Source organism: Solanum verrucosum, unplaced genomic scaffold (assembly GCF_900185275.1).
Source record: "Solanum verrucosum unplaced genomic scaffold, falcon-dt-bn FXZP01000079.1, whole genome shotgun sequence".
NCBI classification, from domain to species: domain Eukaryota; kingdom Viridiplantae; phylum Streptophyta; class Magnoliopsida; order Solanales; family Solanaceae; genus Solanum; species Solanum verrucosum.
The window spans coordinates 4553736-4572998 of NW_026020368.1; the positions used below are offsets into that span (position 1 = coordinate 4553736).

Consider the following 19263-nt stretch of genomic DNA (forward strand, 5'->3'; position numbering starts at 1 on the left):
CCATTTCCTCTTCCCTGTTATACTCACACATCACTCCATCTTACCAAGCTTATCTTTCCACTCTCTTTTCCTCTATGTTAAAGCCTACTTCTTTTGATCAGGCTGCTCAGGACAATAACTTGATTTTTGTTATGGACCAAGAAATTCAGGCCGTTAGTGATAACCACACTTGAGAAATTGTTGATTTACCTGCTAAAAAAACTCTTATTGGTTGTAAATGGGTGTATAAGATCAAGTATCAGGCTGATGGTTGTGTTGAAAGATATAAGGCTCGACTTGTAGCTAAAGGATTCACACAATAGGAAGGTTTAGAATATCATGAGACTTTCTCACATGTTGTAAAAATGGTGATAGTTAGATGTGTTGTGGCTTTGGCTGCTCAACATGGTTGGTCTCCAAATGGATATAGCTTCCAAATGGATGTCTACAATGCTTTCCTACAGGGTGATTTATTTGAAGAAGTGTACATGATCCTACCTCCAGGTTTTGGCAGTCAGGGGGAGAACAACAAGATGTGTAGACTGCTCAAATCTTTGTATTGATTGAAACAGGTCAGCAGACAGTAAAATTTGAAACTAACTACTGCCCTTACACAGTCAGGCTTCACTCATCCAAAATAGATGCTAATGGAGACACAGTGATAATTTTGGTATATGTGGATGATCTTTTGATTACTTGAAACAATTACAAGTTGATACAGGAAGCTAAAGATATATTGCATAATAACTTCAAAATGAAGGATTTAGGTGAATTGAGATACTTTCTTGGCATTGAATTTGCTAGATCAAAGAGTGGAATATTGATGAATCAGAGGAGGTATGCTTTGGAGTTAATATCAGAGTGTGGTTTAGCAGGAGCAAAACTAGTTTCAACTCCTCTTGAACAAAATCAGAAACTTACAAGTTTAAAGTATGATGAACATTTTAACCTCATGGATGATACTGAGTTGGAATACAGAAGGGGCTATCAAAGATTGATTGGAAGGTTGCTATACTTGGCTATGAGAAGGCCAGATATTTCTTTTGATGTACAACACTTGAGTCAATTTATGCATGCTCCCAAACAATCTCATTATGATGCAGCAATACATGTAGTGAGGTATATTAAGGGACAACCTGGTTTAGGTTTATTAATGAACAACAAGAAGTTAGACAGAATAAGTGCTTTTGTGATGTAGATTGGGCTTCATGTGTGGTGTCCAGGGAATCTGTAACAAGCTTTGGCATCAGAATAGGTGAGTCTTTAGTTTCATGGAAGTCTAAGAAACAGAATACCATCTCCAAAAGTTCAGCAGAAGCTGAATACATGAGCATGGCAACCACTGTTGCAGAGTTAGTTTGGTTACAGGGTCTGCTACAGGAAATTAAAGCTAAGATTACACTGCCTATGGAGTTGCACTGTGATAATAAAGCAGCATTACAAATTGCTTCAAATCCCATGTATCATGAGAGGACAAAACATCGAAATAAACTGTCATTTTATTATAGAACGACTACAAGAAGGGCTCATCAAGACTGAATACATAACAAGCAGGGAGCTGATGGCAGATGTTTTTACAAAAGCCTTAGGAAAACAATTGCATAGTAACATGTTGTTCAAGTTAGGAATGCTGGACATATTCCACCATCCAACTTGAGGGGGAGTAATAAAATGTAAATTATATATAATTAGCTGGATCAGTTAGTCTGTTAGAAATTTAGTTACATGAGTAATTAAACACTGTTAGTTAGGAACTATGTATAAATAATGCATTGTTGATAATAAAAAGTTCAAGTCGGTTATTTTCAGTTTACACTGTTACTCTCAATTTCTCCTCTTCTCCTCTTCCTCACTTCAGTATCTCTAACATAGCTAGAGGATTAGCTTTCAACAATATTTAATTCATTACACCAAATCGTTGATTTGTAGATGGAGATGACACAAAAAGAATATCAGGAGTAGTTTATTCTTGTTTTGATTTTGAAAGCTATGAATAAAATATCCAAAACTTAAACAAAAAACAAACAAACATGTTTTTGTTCAAAAATAAAAAATAAAAAACATTGGGAGTAGTATATTTAGATTTAGTAAATATTTTAGGATAATACTTTTTATTTATGTGCGAATAACAGACTCTACTACTATAGCACCTTAACATGGATCGGGTTAGAGATCGGGTTTTTTCCTATCGGTACCCCCTCCAAAATCCCCTGCTAAACCCTAGAAATTTTGAATTTGCCTAATTCGTTTCTTCAATTTCAACTGAAAAAATGGAGGAATCACCACCGTCCTCCTCCTCTAATGGAAGAGTTGACGTTGTTACTGAGACAATGAATCAGTTGAAAGTAGCAGAAGAAGGCGATGATGGAAGTCGCGTGCAAGTCACGTGTTTCTCTGAAGTCGTTAACGATGCTACTCTCTACTTTCAGATCATTCGTCTTCAGAATCAGGTTTTGTAGCTCCCTTACTCCAATTAACCAAAGATTATCGATATGCATTTTCTTTTATATAACTATTTTGTAAGTATAAAATTATCAGAATTTAGTGAAGTTTTTTATTCGTTTTTGAGGTGGTAAAGTAAGCACGTAGTAGTATGTTAGAGGAATTTGGGGGAAAAGTTGAAAATTTATGGAAGATTTGGAATATGATTTTTTGGGGGGTTAGGTTTTGTTTGGCAATTCAGGACTGGAAAAAGACGAATTAGTCACTGTTTTGTCAAGAGCTATATCCAACATGTGCAAATAGCATAGTAATGTATTGGGTAAAACGAGAGAAGGCCGGCTGACATAGTTTGGCCTCCACTTGTGCTGGTCCATAACTACAATACTTTGATAGCTAAAGGTGTTTGAAAGAAAATGAGATTGACCTAAACTCACATGGAGGGGTAAGGGAAGCTGTCAGAAGAAATCTACCATTTCACAGAATCAATCTGGACTTAGTTTAAGGATAAAACGCAACGGAAGCAAAGTATCCAAATAAACTACCAACTCATTGGAATTAAAGTATGGCTACTGTTGTTACAGTTATAAGTGTTGGCTGAGAATCTTTTTTTGTTTGGTTAAAGAGTTTTCTATATTACTGTAGGAATAGATTTGCAATTCAGAGAACAAAAGTGATATTGGAATGATGTAGTTCCAACTTCCAAATCGAGCAAAAGAGTTTCCAAGAATTCATACAGCCAAAGCCCATTTGGTTGTGATTGAGTCTTAATGATTGATTGATTATGTTCATAAATCGATTGCTTATGAATGAAAATTACAGCTGAAGCCACAAGAAAGTTAACCATCGTGGTATTAAAAGTACTCACCGGACAATTGTTTTAAATACTTCTGATGTCAGTTTGCCATGGACTTGGTAGTATGTGCGAACTGGTGGTTGGTTCAGTTGAGTGACATTCAATATGCTTTGGGATTTTTTCTATTGCAATTGAGGTGTTTCTTCAATTATTATTTTCGTGGATGCATTAGCACTGCTGCCTAAGAACATCGGGTCCACCAATTTCACCATAGCAGCCTGTCTTAAACTCCTAGTAGCCTAAGAATAAGCAATCGTCGAGATTGAAGAAGCTTAGGGCCTGTTTGGATTGGCTTATGACTTATAAGCCAAAAGCCATAAGTTAGGATTTCTAACTTATGACTTTTGGCTTATTTTTGGTATTTTGACTTAAAAATAAGTGCTTATAAGCACTTTTTAACTTTACCCAAACACTTCAAAACTGCTTAAAAGCTATTTTGGCTTAAAAACACCTAAAATAAGTCAATCCAAACGGGCACTTAGTTCAGTAATGATTCAAATTGATCAATAAAAAGTTGTTCAAGTAGGAATTTGAAGGTTCATTATTTCATTAAGCAATTTTATCGGTTGGGCATGGGGATCTATATAATAATCCAGAGAAAATAAGAAGTTAGAAAGTTAGACAAAATGTTAGAAGTTTACATTTGACAGCAAATGCAACAGAAAATTGAGAATTACAGATAATACAAATGTTAGCATGTTGAAGGATCAACTTTGCTGATGCATTAATGACCCATTAACATCTTCTATCAAGACAAAGTGAGATGTTGTGTATAGAATTAAGAGAAGTATCGAAAACACCCCTAAACTAGGTGTGAATTATTAGTTTCATCCCCAAACTATTGACAGCTTTAAAAACACCCCTCTACTTGACTAACTTAATTTAAATACACCTCCGATCTTACAACATGAGTGATATACACCCCTAAATTCTTGCCAAGTTTAGGGGTGTTTTCAACACTTCTTTCGGCTTTTTATTAAGAGTTACATGTCATACAAGAGTTTGAGACCACTTGCTATGTCTTGTAGCAAATCGGGGGTGATCGGAGGTGTGTATTTAAGTTTAGTTAGTCAAGTAGATGGGTGCTTTTAAGATTGTCAATAATTCGGGGATGAAACTAATAATTTGCATCAAGTTTAGGGGTGTTTTCAACACTTCTTTCTAGAATTATTGAATTTCTTGATTAGTTGTTGTGGTTGCTGATTTTTGTTAATTATGCGTGTGAATTGTCTACAAGTTTTAATGAATAGGTTACTCTTTATTTACAATAATTTCTTTTCATCCTCTATAGATATATGCATGGATTGGTTGCAACTCCACCAAACTTGGGGATTTGTATGCAGCTGCTCCAACAAGACCTGTAAGTTTGGAACTTGATATATATTGCACTTCAATTTTTTCTTTATACTGCCACCTTTCTCGTCATCTATGTAATTGCTTTTGAGTAAAGTTAATGAGAACTGAGAGTCAATACTGATGATTATACTCATAAAGAAAAAGTGATATTGACTAAATAAGTTTTCGGAATTTTTTTTGAAATAAGTAGGGAACAAAACAAGACAAGAACTCAAAATTTCAAAATGAGATATTATAAAATTGTACAGAAATTTGCCGTACTCTCACATAACCTCTCTCCATATATTTAGATGTTGAGGTGGGGAATGAATGTTAGATTTCAGAGGAGAGAAGGTGGTTGTGATTCGTCTTGTCTATTTCAGTTGTCAAACTCTTTATGTCATGTGCAGGGCAATACTGTTAGCGTGAGTTCCTTGACAGGAGGATCATCTGATAATACAGGAGCTGGTATTGCCCGTAGAATAGGTATATTACTACTTAAAATAAGTCAGTCCTAGACATTATTCTCTTGATATATCGTCTGACATAGATCCTTGTGCAGTTCTTAAGACTGGAATCAATGTTGTACTTGCTTCTAATATCCCCAAGAACAGCCCCATGCTTGAGGTTTGATCTCTTTCTGTTCACACTCTGTTTATCTTCCTTTTCTAGTTTATATCTCTGAATGTTTGTGTTCCCTTGTTCAAAATTCTATTTGGACGTCATTTCCATTTAAATAGCTGATAACTACATGGATTTGTAGATATCTATTGTCCATAAAATTACATATCTCATCTTGTGTGTATATACTCCAGCTGTTAGCGTGATTGTAATTTCCCCTTTCTTGCTTATTCAGGCAGCAGCTGAGAAAAAGTTGGTGCAAAAGCTTATCAGTCTAGGCTACGGAAAGCCTGGACCTCGAGGAAGATCTTCGTAATAGATGGCCTTGCATATTGAGCATGTAGCAGTTAAATCATTGTGAGAAAATTGGAAAACAGAAGAATGAAAAGCCAACTATACCATGGATACGACATCCAACAACCACATTGAATCAATTAGCATCAGCAATGAAGAGGAATGATGATCGCATAGCAACTTGATTGTTGTACTATGCTTATGTTCCTATTACTGAATACTAGAATATTGGATGCGATAAATAGCTTTGGAAGTGCAATTTTCATGTCTGTGTGATGAAGTGATTGACATATTTACGAGATCATTAATTGATACGTCTAATTTGTTAGACAATGATAGTACTTACCCTCTTAATGTTTTCTTTTCTGAGTAAAGCCCTATTAAGAACTTGTGCTCGTCATTATTGATAGTGGAAAGATAATTGTGAGCAAGGCTAAGTTTTCCCAGATCAAATGTCAAGACTGATGACATATCGCATTGGAATTATGTGCAAAAAGAGTGTATAGGGACAACAATTAGATAATTTTCAGTACCATGGGAAAATAATCAGATTCAGATGTCTAAAGTTGTACTCCAACAACCTAAATTACAATCCATAGCCAAAGCCCAAAAAGGCACAAGTCTCAGCAGGTAAGAAACACTTGACTAATGTTCGAGGAGATAAAATTAAGATTCCCAAAGTGTCACCATCGTCTGGTTAAAACACCGCCAAGGCACGAAGCATGGTCTCAAGACCTCTGATATGGAAAAATAAATGAACATGATAGATCACACACTAAAGATGATGCTAAAGTACTATAGTTCCTTGATCATATTCAACAAAGTACCTCAAAATGGAATTTGAAAACTAGATAGGTCTATTCATTTGAACCAGCAGGACCAACAAGGACTCCTTGTGCAGAGCCTTCCTTTCGACCACCTTCCTCCTTTACTTCAGCATCAGGTTTTCTGATTCTAATTTTATACTTGGCCTCAAAGTCTGAAATCTCCTTTTTCTTTTTCTCCAAGGCTTCATTCAGTCGAGCTATCACTTCCTCAATTCCTTCCTTATTGCGTTGAACAGCAGGAAGGACCTCCTTGATGGTTCTCTCTACAAGAACACCTCCAATCATCCTATAACACCGCCTTGCAGGATCAAGTGGTTGTATAGCATTGATCACGAGTGAGTGCTCACTAACTTCCATTTCTAGTTCCGTAATTTTAGAGTAAATCTGGGTGATCTCAGACCTCATGGAACTGTAGACGTTGGCAACTGCTTGCTCATTGATTGGTTCTTCAGCTCTAGCAGCCATAGCGCTGAGACACAAAATAGACTATGTCAAACAACATATCTATATCAGCAACTACAATCACAAATAGTGGTGATGAAAGAATCAAATATCAAAGCCCGCCGTATCAAGACAAAGGTAATCTCTACGAATTCATGTTATTAGGGCAAAAGAGAAACCAAACGGACAGTAGAATTCATGTTATTAGTAAAAGCCTCCAAGAAATACAGTTGCATAATTGAAACACAAATGAAAACATTTGCTTGGAAGGGAAACTGAAGCTAGGACTTCTCGGGGCTTAGAATTGCATGGAAGCAAAGAAGAAAATTAACTAACAGGGAGAAGTGGAAAACAACTTTTCCTTTTGATCAAGGGAGAGCACGAAAACAATGGTACGTCAAAACATGATTCTCCTGTAATGTCTTCTCCAAAAGCCTCCAAAATCATTCTCATATCCATTAACAAGACCCCTATTCGATATTCAGTAAAAACACAAGAAGACCAATTGACTAAACTTTCAACAATATGTACCATGATATTACCTCTCACAGCCAATATGAAATACTATATAAATGATTCCATCTACCAAATACATTTCCTCAGGAACAAAGTCCTTAGATTTGTTGGCAGTATTCCCAGATTTCAGTTTAGCCTTCAATGGTTGTCATTATCTAGTATCCGTACACCACTAGGGGTCACAATGGAACCCAGAATTAATACATATTGTCCAAATGATGAAAACGTGCGGAACAAAATCAGCACAAATTTTGGATTCTAACTTGTTTTACGATATACCTCAAAGCTTATTTTAGTCCTAAAAATGGTTTTGGAAATGAGTTGTCCTTCCTATTCTCCTCCTCCTTCTGCATCCCCCCACCCCTAAATATGTTTATTATCAGCTGAAGCTCTATCTATAACTAACCATTGCTCTTTTCTTTTCCTTGCCTTGTTGAATAGGCACTATTAATTTTTCTTAAAATATCAAATCTTCCTTGCATAAGCTTTAGTTGTCTCCCGAATAAAAGTATAATGTTATCTGAACCAAGTGAATAAATACTAATGTTTTCTAAAATACGTTAACAAAAACATATTGTTTGAATGGTTTACCTGTCACATATAATGTTTCTTCTTGTTCCTACAGACACACAAACTAGAGATCGTAAATTGAGCTATTAACAACTTGGATAAAGATTATTAGAATAGAAACTTAGAATATCCCCCAATGTTAGGCAAATGATGTGATCATACTCCCCCAATCCACCCCCTTAAGTAGCATCTCATCTCAAGATTATGCAGCTTTAGCATTAGCAAATATAAAAAAAATCTCCACTAACTTAATCCTTCATAAATCATAATAAAGGCTCAATGTACTAATAGTGCAAGCAACTTAGTGATCTATCTCCATTTACCCCTAAAACAAGTGATGTTTTCCTTGACACTAGCACACACGGGTTATATATCTGCAATATGCATCTTCTACAAATTACTATGGATATTTATCATTACCAATTAAACCTAAATCAACAAATCAAAAGGCAAACAATATAGTAAAACCCATGAGAAACCAGTTGCATAGCCTTCAGTAAACTAAATCCAAGAAAATCAACCCGGGGAAGCAAATTACAGCAAAAAAACTGCAAAAACCACAAGGTTTGAACTTTATTAACCACAAAACGACCAGATGATTTGCAAAAGACCTAATTGTTAGGAATCATCATTAACTCATAAAACACAAAATCACAAAGAAAAATTCAAAGACCTAAAACAAGTAAATCATGACTTACCCGAATAATTCTGTGACCTAGCAAACTGCGAACAGTGGGAAAAAGAAGAAAAATAATAGGGCAAACTTCGATTTTGCTGAAGAAAATGGAGGAATCAGCAGGGCTTGTTTGGTGTTGAAGAAAAATGTTGGAAGAAGAGAGATTTATTTTGGGTTTTGGACTGGGCCGCTTTTACATATGGGGCGGGCAGCCCATCCGCACGGACATCATAGAGTTATTTTGAAGCATAAACTATATGACAATTTGGACGCTAATTACATCATATTTATTTCGAGACCTCAAAGTTTTCTGAACTATAATTTTTAAATTTTTTTCAAAATTCGCGAGTACATTGCTCATTCGTCCGTTACATAGTACATAAGTTATGTATTCATATAACTATAAATAAGATTCATACAATTTAGTTGAAACAATTGTACACAAACAAAGTTGTAATGTATTTGATAGAGGTAAGCCGATGTATCCACATGATAAAAGAGAGAGCGGGGGAGGGAATTTTTGTAATTAATGGTAGAGATTTTTAGAGATAATGGTATCTTAAGTCGTGTAATTACGTAATTTTTCTATTTTTAATTTTTCAAAATGTTTGTTCAAGCTAACAACACAAATCAGACTAGTTTAAGGACTAGTTACTTGTCTTCACTTAAGTTTCCCATTTTCGAAATTACCTTTCGTACCACATTTACTTACTTTGCCAGATACATGTATTCTAGTGCACTCGAATATATATCGATCAAATTGGATGTAATTTATTTCAAATATATTGTATTCACATATTTTTTTTTTGCTAGTGAAAATCAAACGAAGCATAAAATTGAAAAATTGGAATTTAAAAATGCACGAAATGAACTGAAAACCTCCTAAGTCAATATTTTTCATATCTGCTTGCAAATTGGGTATATGGTTATTTTTTCATGATATCTACTTGCAAATCATATCATATATATTTATATATAAAAGAGAACCCTAGGCCCGCCTACGTGGCGCCATCACAAATCAAGATTTCTTTTTAAATTTATTTATTTTCAAAATTAGCATTTTCATGAAACGTTGTGACTTTTATGAAGGGTTGCGACTTTAATGAAAACTTGTGACTTTTATGAAGAGTTGCGACTTTTATGAAAAGTTATGACTTTTATGAAAGGTTGTGACTTTTATGAAAGGTTGTTACCTTTCCGAAGGGTTGTAACTTTTCCAACGAGCTGTGACCTTTCCGATAAAGCACTATAAACATTTATTGACACTACCCTTTGTTGTCTATAAATAGAAGGATTTCCTCTCATTTTAAAACAACGAAAATTCTGAACTTCTTCTTCTTCTGCACAAATAAATATTCGTGTACTTTGCTCCTGTTGAGTGACTTACTACACCATTGTATTTGTATCAATACACTGGTGAATAGAATCGTTGATCCTCCTTTAAACCTCGGTACTAGAGGGGAATAATTTCCTTAAAGGGACATTGTGTATTCAGTGGGCTCAATTTTTTTCTTTCTGTTTCATTCTGTTGTTACAGATCTTGGTATGTTTTTTTACAGTCATTAGTTTATGCTTATGTTATTAATATAGCACTTTAAGATTTCAGAGGAATGATTTGCCTTACGATAAAATGTTATTGACAATATAGAGTATGTATCAAAAATACAGATATTACTGAATAATCATATGTAAGCTTAATAAAAGAGTTCAATTCCGTGCGAAGCGCGGGTAATTTACCTAGTTGGGTATATGCTGAAAAAATCTACTTGCAAATTGGGCATATGCTTATTTTGATTTCTATTTAGAAAGATAGATTTTTTGTGATGATTCATGAATTAATGTACTTTTTTATTTTTTTTCGTAACTGAATCCTCTGTTCATGAATCAGATATGCGATGAGACTCCTTTCTTGATAAGGATGGCTAAAATCTTTCTTTTTTAATAATAAAGACCGAGTTTCTAAGCTCAACGTGGGAAGTGGAGAGATGAATCTCCCAAATGGTTAAAATAGAAAGAATAAAACCAATTTTCAATACTTTGCTTATGTACCAAGCATTCTAATTGGATTAGATTAATATCTATAATTGAAATGTCACTACGTAAAACATCTGAAATTAATAACCGAAACTTTTTACTTCATAATTTATAGACAACTTTCTTTTACCGGACCTTAATGAACTATTTGCATTATTCATTCATAATGAAAGTTAGTTTCAAATTCCCAAGTATAGAACACCAAAAAGGCATGAGAAAAAGTAACGTTAGAATTGCAAAGGACTTTGTGGGAGTTATATATTAGTGAATAAGGATACTAGATTACATGTACATAAATTAACAAAAAAAGGAGGAAAATGTCAAGAAAAAAAAGATTTTAAAGATGTAGTTGTTATAAAATAAGGCACAAGTGGAATAAACAATAAGAAAAAAGTTGAAGAGGCAGCTAAGAAGATCAAATATGATAATCTTCACATGAATCATCAAAATGACTCGAAATCCATCGGTGACCACGTAAAAGTTAGCATTAAGTCACCACTTCCCCACCATAACTGATTTACCATAAAAGAGTACAAGCAGAGGGAGATCCAACTTAAAAATATACTAATTATCCTTTCTTCCTTCACTAGAGAAGTCTAACAAACAAGAGAATGTTCACACTTAATTATTTTACATTAGTGCTCTGTTAACAAAATACACCAATAAATACACATCAAAAAGAAGAAAAGAAAAAAGAAACATAGGTACCTTCAGAGCTAAATACAGATGGACATACAGGGAACAAAATTACACAAATCTTTGAAATGGTTTCCTCCCAACTACAGTGGGCGTCGAACCAGTAGAATGCACACTCATATGATCTCCCATAGATTCATGTTCCTTTAAAGAAGCAGCATCCTTTCCAGACCCTTTGTTCCACTTGACGGATCCAGTACTACTTGGAGTCAATGGAAACGACAGCCTCCTCCTCGAGCTGTTTGATGGGGTACCTATATTTCTCTCCTCAAGAATGGTTTTTCCTCTGAATTTAGCTTTGGCTGAGATGGTTGGTGACATGTAACTTGGACCTGAAAAAGGAGGACAGCTCGTGAGGCTATCGTCATCCTTCATGGAATGATTGAAAGGGGAATCAGCAGCACGGCGTCTTGAATACTTTGATACGCTCGAGCTGCTCATTGGTGATGATGTTCTTCTGGGAGTATGCATTAGTTTTCCCCTTAATGGAACTGCAGACTTAGTTGATCTTGGTGTAACTGATTCATGACTGTCATAATCCAAATGGAGGTGTCTGAAGTTTTGACTTAGACGCCATGGACTTGGCTTGTGTTCCGATATTGCCCTTGATGGTGTTGAATGGACGTCTTTTACAGCAGATTGGCTCTCGGAATCATTTCCTGGAAGTAGCTGATGGTCCAACCAGTTCCACCACCAAGGAATTCCACTGGTTCGGACGTCCGTAGCTGATTTGGGGTTGCCTCTCCACAACTATTAAAAAGAGGTATGCAACATGGTAAGCCATATATAGGGTTAGCAGAAGTATTGAGTTTGTCAACATGTCTTGGCCAAGAATAACAAATAATGATAATCTTTGAAAGATATTATGTGTAAACCTTAACGGATTGCCAGAATCACTAATGTGAAGTTGAAACAAGAAAATTGAAAGTTTTGACGTTTGTGGTAATTTGCACAAGTGCATCTTAATTTGATAATCTTTGAAAGATTAGTCAAAAGCAACAAACAGAGAGATCATTATGATGCACTTAGTACTAGGATTCACAATAGATAAAAGATTTGGTAAGAAAGAGAACCACTAAAGAAATATCTCAACAACTTGGCCGTAAACAGTTAGGAATTGTTATGATGCACTTAATACCAGGATTTGTACAACATAAAGGAAGTGACAAGTGTTGACACCCAATTTTGGCTTAACATTTTCAAAATTCGTAACTTTTAAGTTTTATTTATTCAATAGTTCAAATACATTTTTATAATTTTAAATAAGTTTATCGATATTTATCCTTATTTCTCAAAATGTCGGGATTTTTTACATTATTTTTTGTCACAATCAATTGAATATGTTGTGAACATCGTATCTTTGATTAAATCATTATTTTTTATGAAATTGCATTTTTTATATGTCATTCATTTTATTCGTCACATCTATTAATATTTATTTTATTTGTTACTTTTATTAATATTCATTTTTTATGTTTTTAGCATAGTCTAGAAATACATTCAAATACGGATAAGATTGCATACACAGATATTTTATAACCGGTGGTTTTAGCCCACGGTTTTAAGATAGTGGTATTGTACTAAAACGGTTTTCAATTTTCTATTTAAAGAATTTCTTGGTCATTAAGTTAGTGATGGTGAATAAGATTTTCAGATTTGGAGGTGTAATTTAGAATTTTTTTAAATTTCTTTTATTTATTTATTTTTGAGAAGGTAACATTTTAAATTCTTTTATTATTCATTATCTTTATAGGTACCCATAGTTGCTTCCCATTGAAGCTATTCGAACGAAGTTCGAATTATATTATTTATTCATTATTTTAATTGACGTAAGGCAAGCTTAGGCAGTTTATCATATTATAGTTTTATTTTATTATTTGTGTATATTGCATTTTTATAATAGTTGTATATTATTATTATCTCCTCCTCAATTTGAAAAAATGAATTCAGTCGGGAGTCGGGACCCACAATTGTGGATTTTAAAGGATGTCTAACACCTTTCCTTCGAAATTACTTGAACCCTTACCTAGAATCAATTGGTTTCGTAGATCATTTAATTGGTTTCCTAAAATTAGGTGGCGACTCCCTTAAAATTCGTTTATTCTTAAAATTCTTTTAAATTCAATTGAATTGAATTAATTGATTATTTTTTGAGTCACGACGATGTTTCTTCTTATATGAATAAAGTAGGGATGTAAACAGAATTGCTCGCCTGATTTCAGGTGGAAGAAAGGGGGTGTTTGGTGATTTCCGGCGTGGAGGAAGAAATGGAGAGAAAGGTGGGTTGTGGTTGTGGTTCTGGTTTACTTCGTTTTGGTGGTTGTATGGTATCATTGGTAGCTCGTGGGTGGAGGAGCAATGGTGGTCGGAGCTCATGGGTTTCATCGGAGAAGAGGGATAGCAGTGAGGAAGAAGAAGAGTTTGACCCGTGGGGTCTGTTTGCTAGAGAAACAAAAAAGATAAAACCAAATGGGGTTTTGCAAGAGTTGGAACCTCCGGTAGATCCGAAAATAACAAGGAAAAAGCTAAATGGGTTGGGGTCTTTTGGTGGTGGACTAGGCGGGGGCTCCGGCGAAAAGTTTGCCGAAAAAATATGAACACAAAATTTCTTAAAGACTAAAAAATCTGAAAATTACACTCATTATCTAAAATCTTATCCACCACCACTGACTTAATGACCAAGAAATTGTTTAAATATAAAATTGAAAACCGCCTTAGTACAATACCATTATCTTAAAGCCGTGGGCTAAAACCACTAGCTAATAAAATATCTGTGTATGCAAATCTTTTATGCATTTAACTGTATTTCTAGACCGCGCTAAAAACATCAAAATGAATATAAATAAAAGTAACAAATAAAAAATGAATTTTAACAAATGTAATGAATAAAATGAATGGCATGTAAAAAAAATGCAATTTACCATAAAATAATGATTTAATCAAAGACACAATATTCATAACATATTCAATTGATTTTTACAAAAAATAATGTAATTAAAAAACTAACTCATAAAAATCTAAATTTTGAGAAATGAGGATAAGAATCGATGAACTTATTTAAAATTATAAAAAATGTATATTGTACTATTGAATTAATAAAACTTAAAAGGTATGAATCTTTAAAATGTTAGGCCAAAATTGGGTGTCAACAATAAGCATGAAACAAAATGATACATTTCTGCATTATCAAAGCACATTTACGCAATGGTTACCACAGATTTTACATGCTTAAGAACATAAGTCTAATGTACCTGGTGAGAATATGCATAGCTCATTGCTCTCTCCCTCTTCATGACTGCCTCCACTTTTTCCCGCCGCCTTGCTTCTACCTCATCTTTAGTTAGCATACTATTATTCCAATCATCATGGTTACCTGCTTCAGTCTAAAACAAAATTTCCTTTTTAACATCAGACGTAATTCAAAATATGTTGGAAGACGAAAAGAACTTTTGTTCGACAACTCTCATATCCTTACACTACAATATATGTACAAAAATGAATTCCTAGAACCTAAATTGGAATTGTTGAAGAAGCTGCGTACCATCTTTGACCAGTGGAAGAATCCATCAAATCTTTCACAAGATAATCAAAGCACCAATAATGAGGAAAACTACCCAATTCAAATGACCCAAATTAAATCTACTGAAGAATGTAGGCGAACAGTGCCTCCAAAATATGGCATCGGCCTATACCACTAAATAGGTGAATACCACAAGATATGTAGCAGCTTAAACTTACCAGCTGAGTCCATTTGCTTAGAGTGCTCTCAACTTCTTTATCATTCATGTATGCTTGACTATGGAGTGCCTGGAACATCTGACTCCTCCTTGACTGAATTTGCATTTGAACCCTACCTAGAAGTTGCATTTGTTTCATGGCATTTACTGTCTGCCGCTTTACACTTCTGCTTCTGACCACTCCTTGAAGTCTTGCTAAACCACTCAAAGATTTGAAACCCCTCCTTGCCTGTGAAAACAAAGTTCATTCACATAGGATATGTAACACTTGTTAGCAATTGATACACACTCTCTTGGAACCAAACATTTGTGTCCCATCAATGAACTGCTCTAGAAAGGGGACAAAATGGGAATGGACTCTAATGGTTCTTTTTTTTAAAAAAAAAAAAACTTTATATGATGCAATGAACTTCTATTCACTCCTACTTGAATCACGACAAGGGAAATAACAATGATAAGATAAGATCCTATATTGTTTTCTTTGACTTAAGAAGTTTTTCTAACAAGTTGATAAGAACAAAATTACTCGAATTTTCAAGATGCTTATGACAGATGAATGCAGACTCTGTATTTCCATGTTTTTTTTAAATCAAGAATTGAGAATTCAGGTCCTACAGGGTCCGGGAGTCATAGTTTCCACGGTTCAAGAGTATAATTAAGACATTGAGGAAAACTACTCTAGCAGTAAAGTCATTAGAACTGGAAATGGGTTTCTTGAAAACAGCATAAGAAAAGATTGGGGGTCCCAATTACTTATACAAAAGTTCTAATCTCTGTTTTTTCCTATCCTGTTTCAGATAATCTGCAAGTCACTTAATTTTTGTCAAAATTTCGAAAAGAAAAATGGAGTTCTCAGACAAGGAAAGTGACCTCCTTTTAAATAATCAGTTAAATATAACCTGTTCCACAGTCAATCTACTAAAACAAATAGTGAAAGGTATAATATTAAGGAAGCTCAGCATTTAAGAAGGAATCGTGAAAGATTAAATTCTCAGGTAAAACTATCATAAGAAAAATATGAATTATAAAAGGTCAAAGCATTTCTACGGATCAAGTGAAAATGCAATAACAAGATCCTGATTGTGGTAGAAACAAACTTCTTAGGTAGAAATGCTCTCAGAGACCACTGAATGAACTCATCCAGAGCTTTAACCGAAGGGTTAGAAATTTGTTTACCTGTTACCAGCTCTCTAACACACGGCAGGGAGTTTCCTCACATAAAAAGCACCTAAATTTTAGACTAAGAGAGCCATAAGTCTTTAACAAAGCATAAAGCTTTTCACATAATTGATTTACTCTCTCAGCTTGATGCTCGCCTTTGGCAATAACAAATAGTTGCAGCAGACATGGAAATGAATACTTGGGAGACAATTAAAGTTGTTTCAACAATGACATAATTGTTACCAATATATCATGAGTTTGCAATAACATGACCTATAACCTTTCACTCAAGATCTGACCAACTCACAAAATCAAGTAGTATTCTCAAAGGCTATTTTCAGCAAAACATTGATGAAGGAGTTATCTTGAATCTTACCATGTAACTTCTGTAGGCTGCCTGTATCTTGGTTGCTGAAAGATGGAGCGTCAAAGTTGGTTCTGGTCTGTTAGCATAGCTAATCACATTATGGTTCCTACTCAGCTCTGGATAAGTAGATCTAGGGGAAGAGACCCTTGGAGAAGCCTCCCTAGGAGCAGTAGCCTTTGGGGAAGGAGCACTAGCAGAGGTTGCCCTTGGAGAAGCTTCCGTAGGAGAGAAAGCCTTTAGGGAAGGAGCACTAGCAGAGGTAGCCTTTGGAGAAGCTTCCCTGGGAGAGGTAGCCTTTGGAGAAGCTGCCCTCAGAGAGGTAGCCTTTGGAGAAGCTTCCTTGGGAGAGCTAACCTTTGGAGAAGCTGCGTTAGAAGAGATGACCCTTGGAGAAGCGGCCCTCGGAGAGGCGATCCTTGGAGAAGTGGCACCAGGAGATGTAGCCCTATAAGAAGTCCGAGGAGATGCATCTCTAGGTGAATTGATTCTTGGAGAAGTTGGTGTCACAGGGAATGCAGATGGAATGTCAGATTGTTCAGAAGTAGGAGGCCTAACAAGTAGGTTCTGATCATCAACCTCCCCCAGTATTTTCTCAATACTGCTTGGTTCTCTGAAGAGGAATGATTTGAACTCTCCATGCCTCAGTATTCTACGACCCTTCTTCTTTTCCTTGGCAGTTTTCTTCCCTGATCCCTGTAACAATCATCCAATTTAGCTAAGGGTTGTATAATAATGTTAGAAGCATAGATATCCAGCAAGTTCTTCCCCCATCCTCGTATGATTTGTAAAGGAATATTTAAGGAAATCAGGCCAGAGCTGAATTTCTCCAATAGTTCACCCTTGGTCCACTTTATAAACACAATTCTCAACCAGGATCAGAAGTTAGATTGACTTGAATAGGAAAGAAGAAACTACATCAATTATTGAAGTTAGTTTATTTCATCATAAGATAACAACTTCTGGGACATACACAAGTACTATGAGAATATCAAGTTCAAGAAACCAGACTTTTATAAACTTACATAGGCAGACTTCTTCTTGGAGTTACACGTAAAAACCCTTTTGAGGGCATAAAACCAACTGCCTTTTTTCCCCATGCTTCTAGCATTACTGTGTCACCCTGAAAGAGAAGGAAACTTAACTTAATTGAACACATGCAGTGCGAAAGCAACATCATACACTTATTGTATTGAACAGAGATATTCTAGAACGAAATCCAAGATGGAGGCATTTTGAGCCTGCCGAGGAGAATGCTACGCAAGCACTCCAGAAAAAACATAGATTGCCCACCTAAAACCAAATACATCAAAAATTTGCAAATCATCTAATTTACTCAGTTAGGTCCCCTTATTGATAAGCATCTTGAAGTAAAGTCATCAGTATTATTTAAAGAAGATTTGTCCGTAAGTTCAAATTTGGAGTTTGCACATTTAGCTGTCATAAGGTGATCAAGAGAGAGGAAAATTATTCACCACATAGAAACGGGAAAACCAAAATAATGAAAAAAAAGGAAAAGGCAAACAGGGAAATGGATTTTTAGGCTATGTTACTCAAACTCTTCAAAAATGTCTACAGGTGCGCTGTCCAATTCTCTAAAAGTTTCTTCAACAGTAGTGTATTTTTGGAGAATCCGACACGGGTGCAACACCAAAAGTGAACTTAGTTTTTAGGTCCCTTTAATTTCTTTTCTAGATATTTCATTCTTTGAGTTGACTTTCAAATTCAAACTTCAAGAACAAGAAGGAATCAAACTAAAGGTCAATTTTTTAACTAGCTAAAGACAATAACACACAAGTTCATGTCATCTATCATCTAAGATGATTTCATAATACTCTTCCTTTTTTCCTTTTTTCCTTTTTTTTTCAAATATAAATAAATTCCTTGCTGCTTTTCAACCTTCTTCAAGATGGTGATGAGATAAGAAAAGAGAAACACAAGGGGGCAGAAAAAAAATAGATACTTTATTACAATAGATGCTAAAATTACTTTCTGATGATGAAATATGTTGTTTTGTCCTTATTTCCTTGACAATTACCAAGAATGTTACAGAAAAATAATATCAAGAAATTATAAAATTTAAAAAAAAAAAAAAAAAAAGACAAACCCCCAAATTCTACTCCACATATAAACACACACACAAAAAAAAATCAATTTTTTAGTTCACAAAGGAGTAAAGATTACATTTTTTTTGCCCTAAAATCACCATCACAACTTGCAGAGTTTACAGAAAGTAAATTAATTTATGAAAGAAAGAAGCCCCATGTACCTTAAGTTATGTTTAAAGTCCTCCATGAAAACCCCTTTCAGAGAAAGCTGAAACCAAAGCCAAAAAGCCACAAGCCAAGTCCAACAAGAAACCCAAAAGCAAAACTTGAGCTACCTTTCTCTTCTCTTCTCTCTCTCTCTCTCTCTCTCTCTCTAGAATCTTTGCCCCTTTTCTTCCTCCTAACCTCCTCCACTTTGTTATACTAATACTACCATTAACTTGGTGCTCCTTTTAGACTTTTTTGAGTCTAATTACCCAATTATTATACAAAAGAATCTGCTTCTTTGTTGCTTGCACAATTTATTAACCTTTTCTTTTTGTTCTTTTTTGACCTTTTTTTTCCCTACCTTTTCCAGTTTATACTTTCCTCTTTTTGTTCGGGTAATGTGAATTTAAATTAGTCAAATTCAAATACCTGTTTGGTACGAAGAAAAAAAAAATTAATGTA

At 34.8% G+C, this 19263-nt stretch overlaps 4 protein-coding genes across 5 annotated transcripts in view; 2 read left to right on the forward strand and 2 right to left on the reverse strand.

The window, feature by feature from the left end:
- LOC125838141 (signal recognition particle 14 kDa protein) overlaps window positions 1-19263 on the forward strand; it is a 325612-nt gene that overhangs the window by 167066 nt on the left and 139283 nt on the right. The gene's annotated exons all lie outside the window — the stretch shown is intronic.
- LOC125838137 (uncharacterized) lies at window positions 2123-5850 on the forward strand. Its single transcript, XM_049517195.1, has 5 exons — window positions 2123-2429; window positions 4566-4634; window positions 5020-5095; window positions 5172-5236; window positions 5466-5850. The coding sequence occupies exons 1-5, from the start codon at window positions 2250-2252 to the stop codon at window positions 5544-5546; spliced, it is 471 nt and encodes a 156-aa protein (XP_049373152.1). The 5' UTR covers window positions 2123-2249; the 3' UTR covers window positions 5547-5850.
- On the reverse strand, window positions 6270-8744 carry LOC125838140 (probable prefoldin subunit 2). Its single transcript, XM_049517197.1, has 2 exons — window positions 8577-8744; window positions 6270-6820 (listed from the first exon to the last, which is right to left on the reverse strand). The coding sequence occupies exon 2, from the start codon at window positions 6814-6816 to the stop codon at window positions 6382-6384; it is 435 nt and encodes a 144-aa protein (XP_049373154.1). The 5' UTR covers window positions 6817-6820; window positions 8577-8744; the 3' UTR covers window positions 6270-6381.
- Window positions 11142-18891, reverse strand: LOC125838122 (protein IQ-DOMAIN 14-like). Of its 2 annotated transcripts, XM_049517178.1 has the most exons (7): window positions 18816-18891; window positions 17572-17669; window positions 16839-17242; window positions 16559-16748; window positions 15023-15250; window positions 14536-14667; window positions 11142-12034 (listed from the first exon to the last, which is right to left on the reverse strand). In XM_049517178.1, the coding sequence occupies exons 2-7, from the start codon at window positions 17644-17646 to the stop codon at window positions 11336-11338; spliced, it is 1728 nt and encodes a 575-aa protein (XP_049373135.1). In that variant the 5' UTR covers window positions 17647-17669; window positions 18816-18891; the 3' UTR covers window positions 11142-11335. The 2 variants fall into 2 exon arrangements, with proteins under 2 accessions (XP_049373135.1, XP_049373134.1); XM_049517177.1 differs by having other exon boundaries at window positions 16559-17242.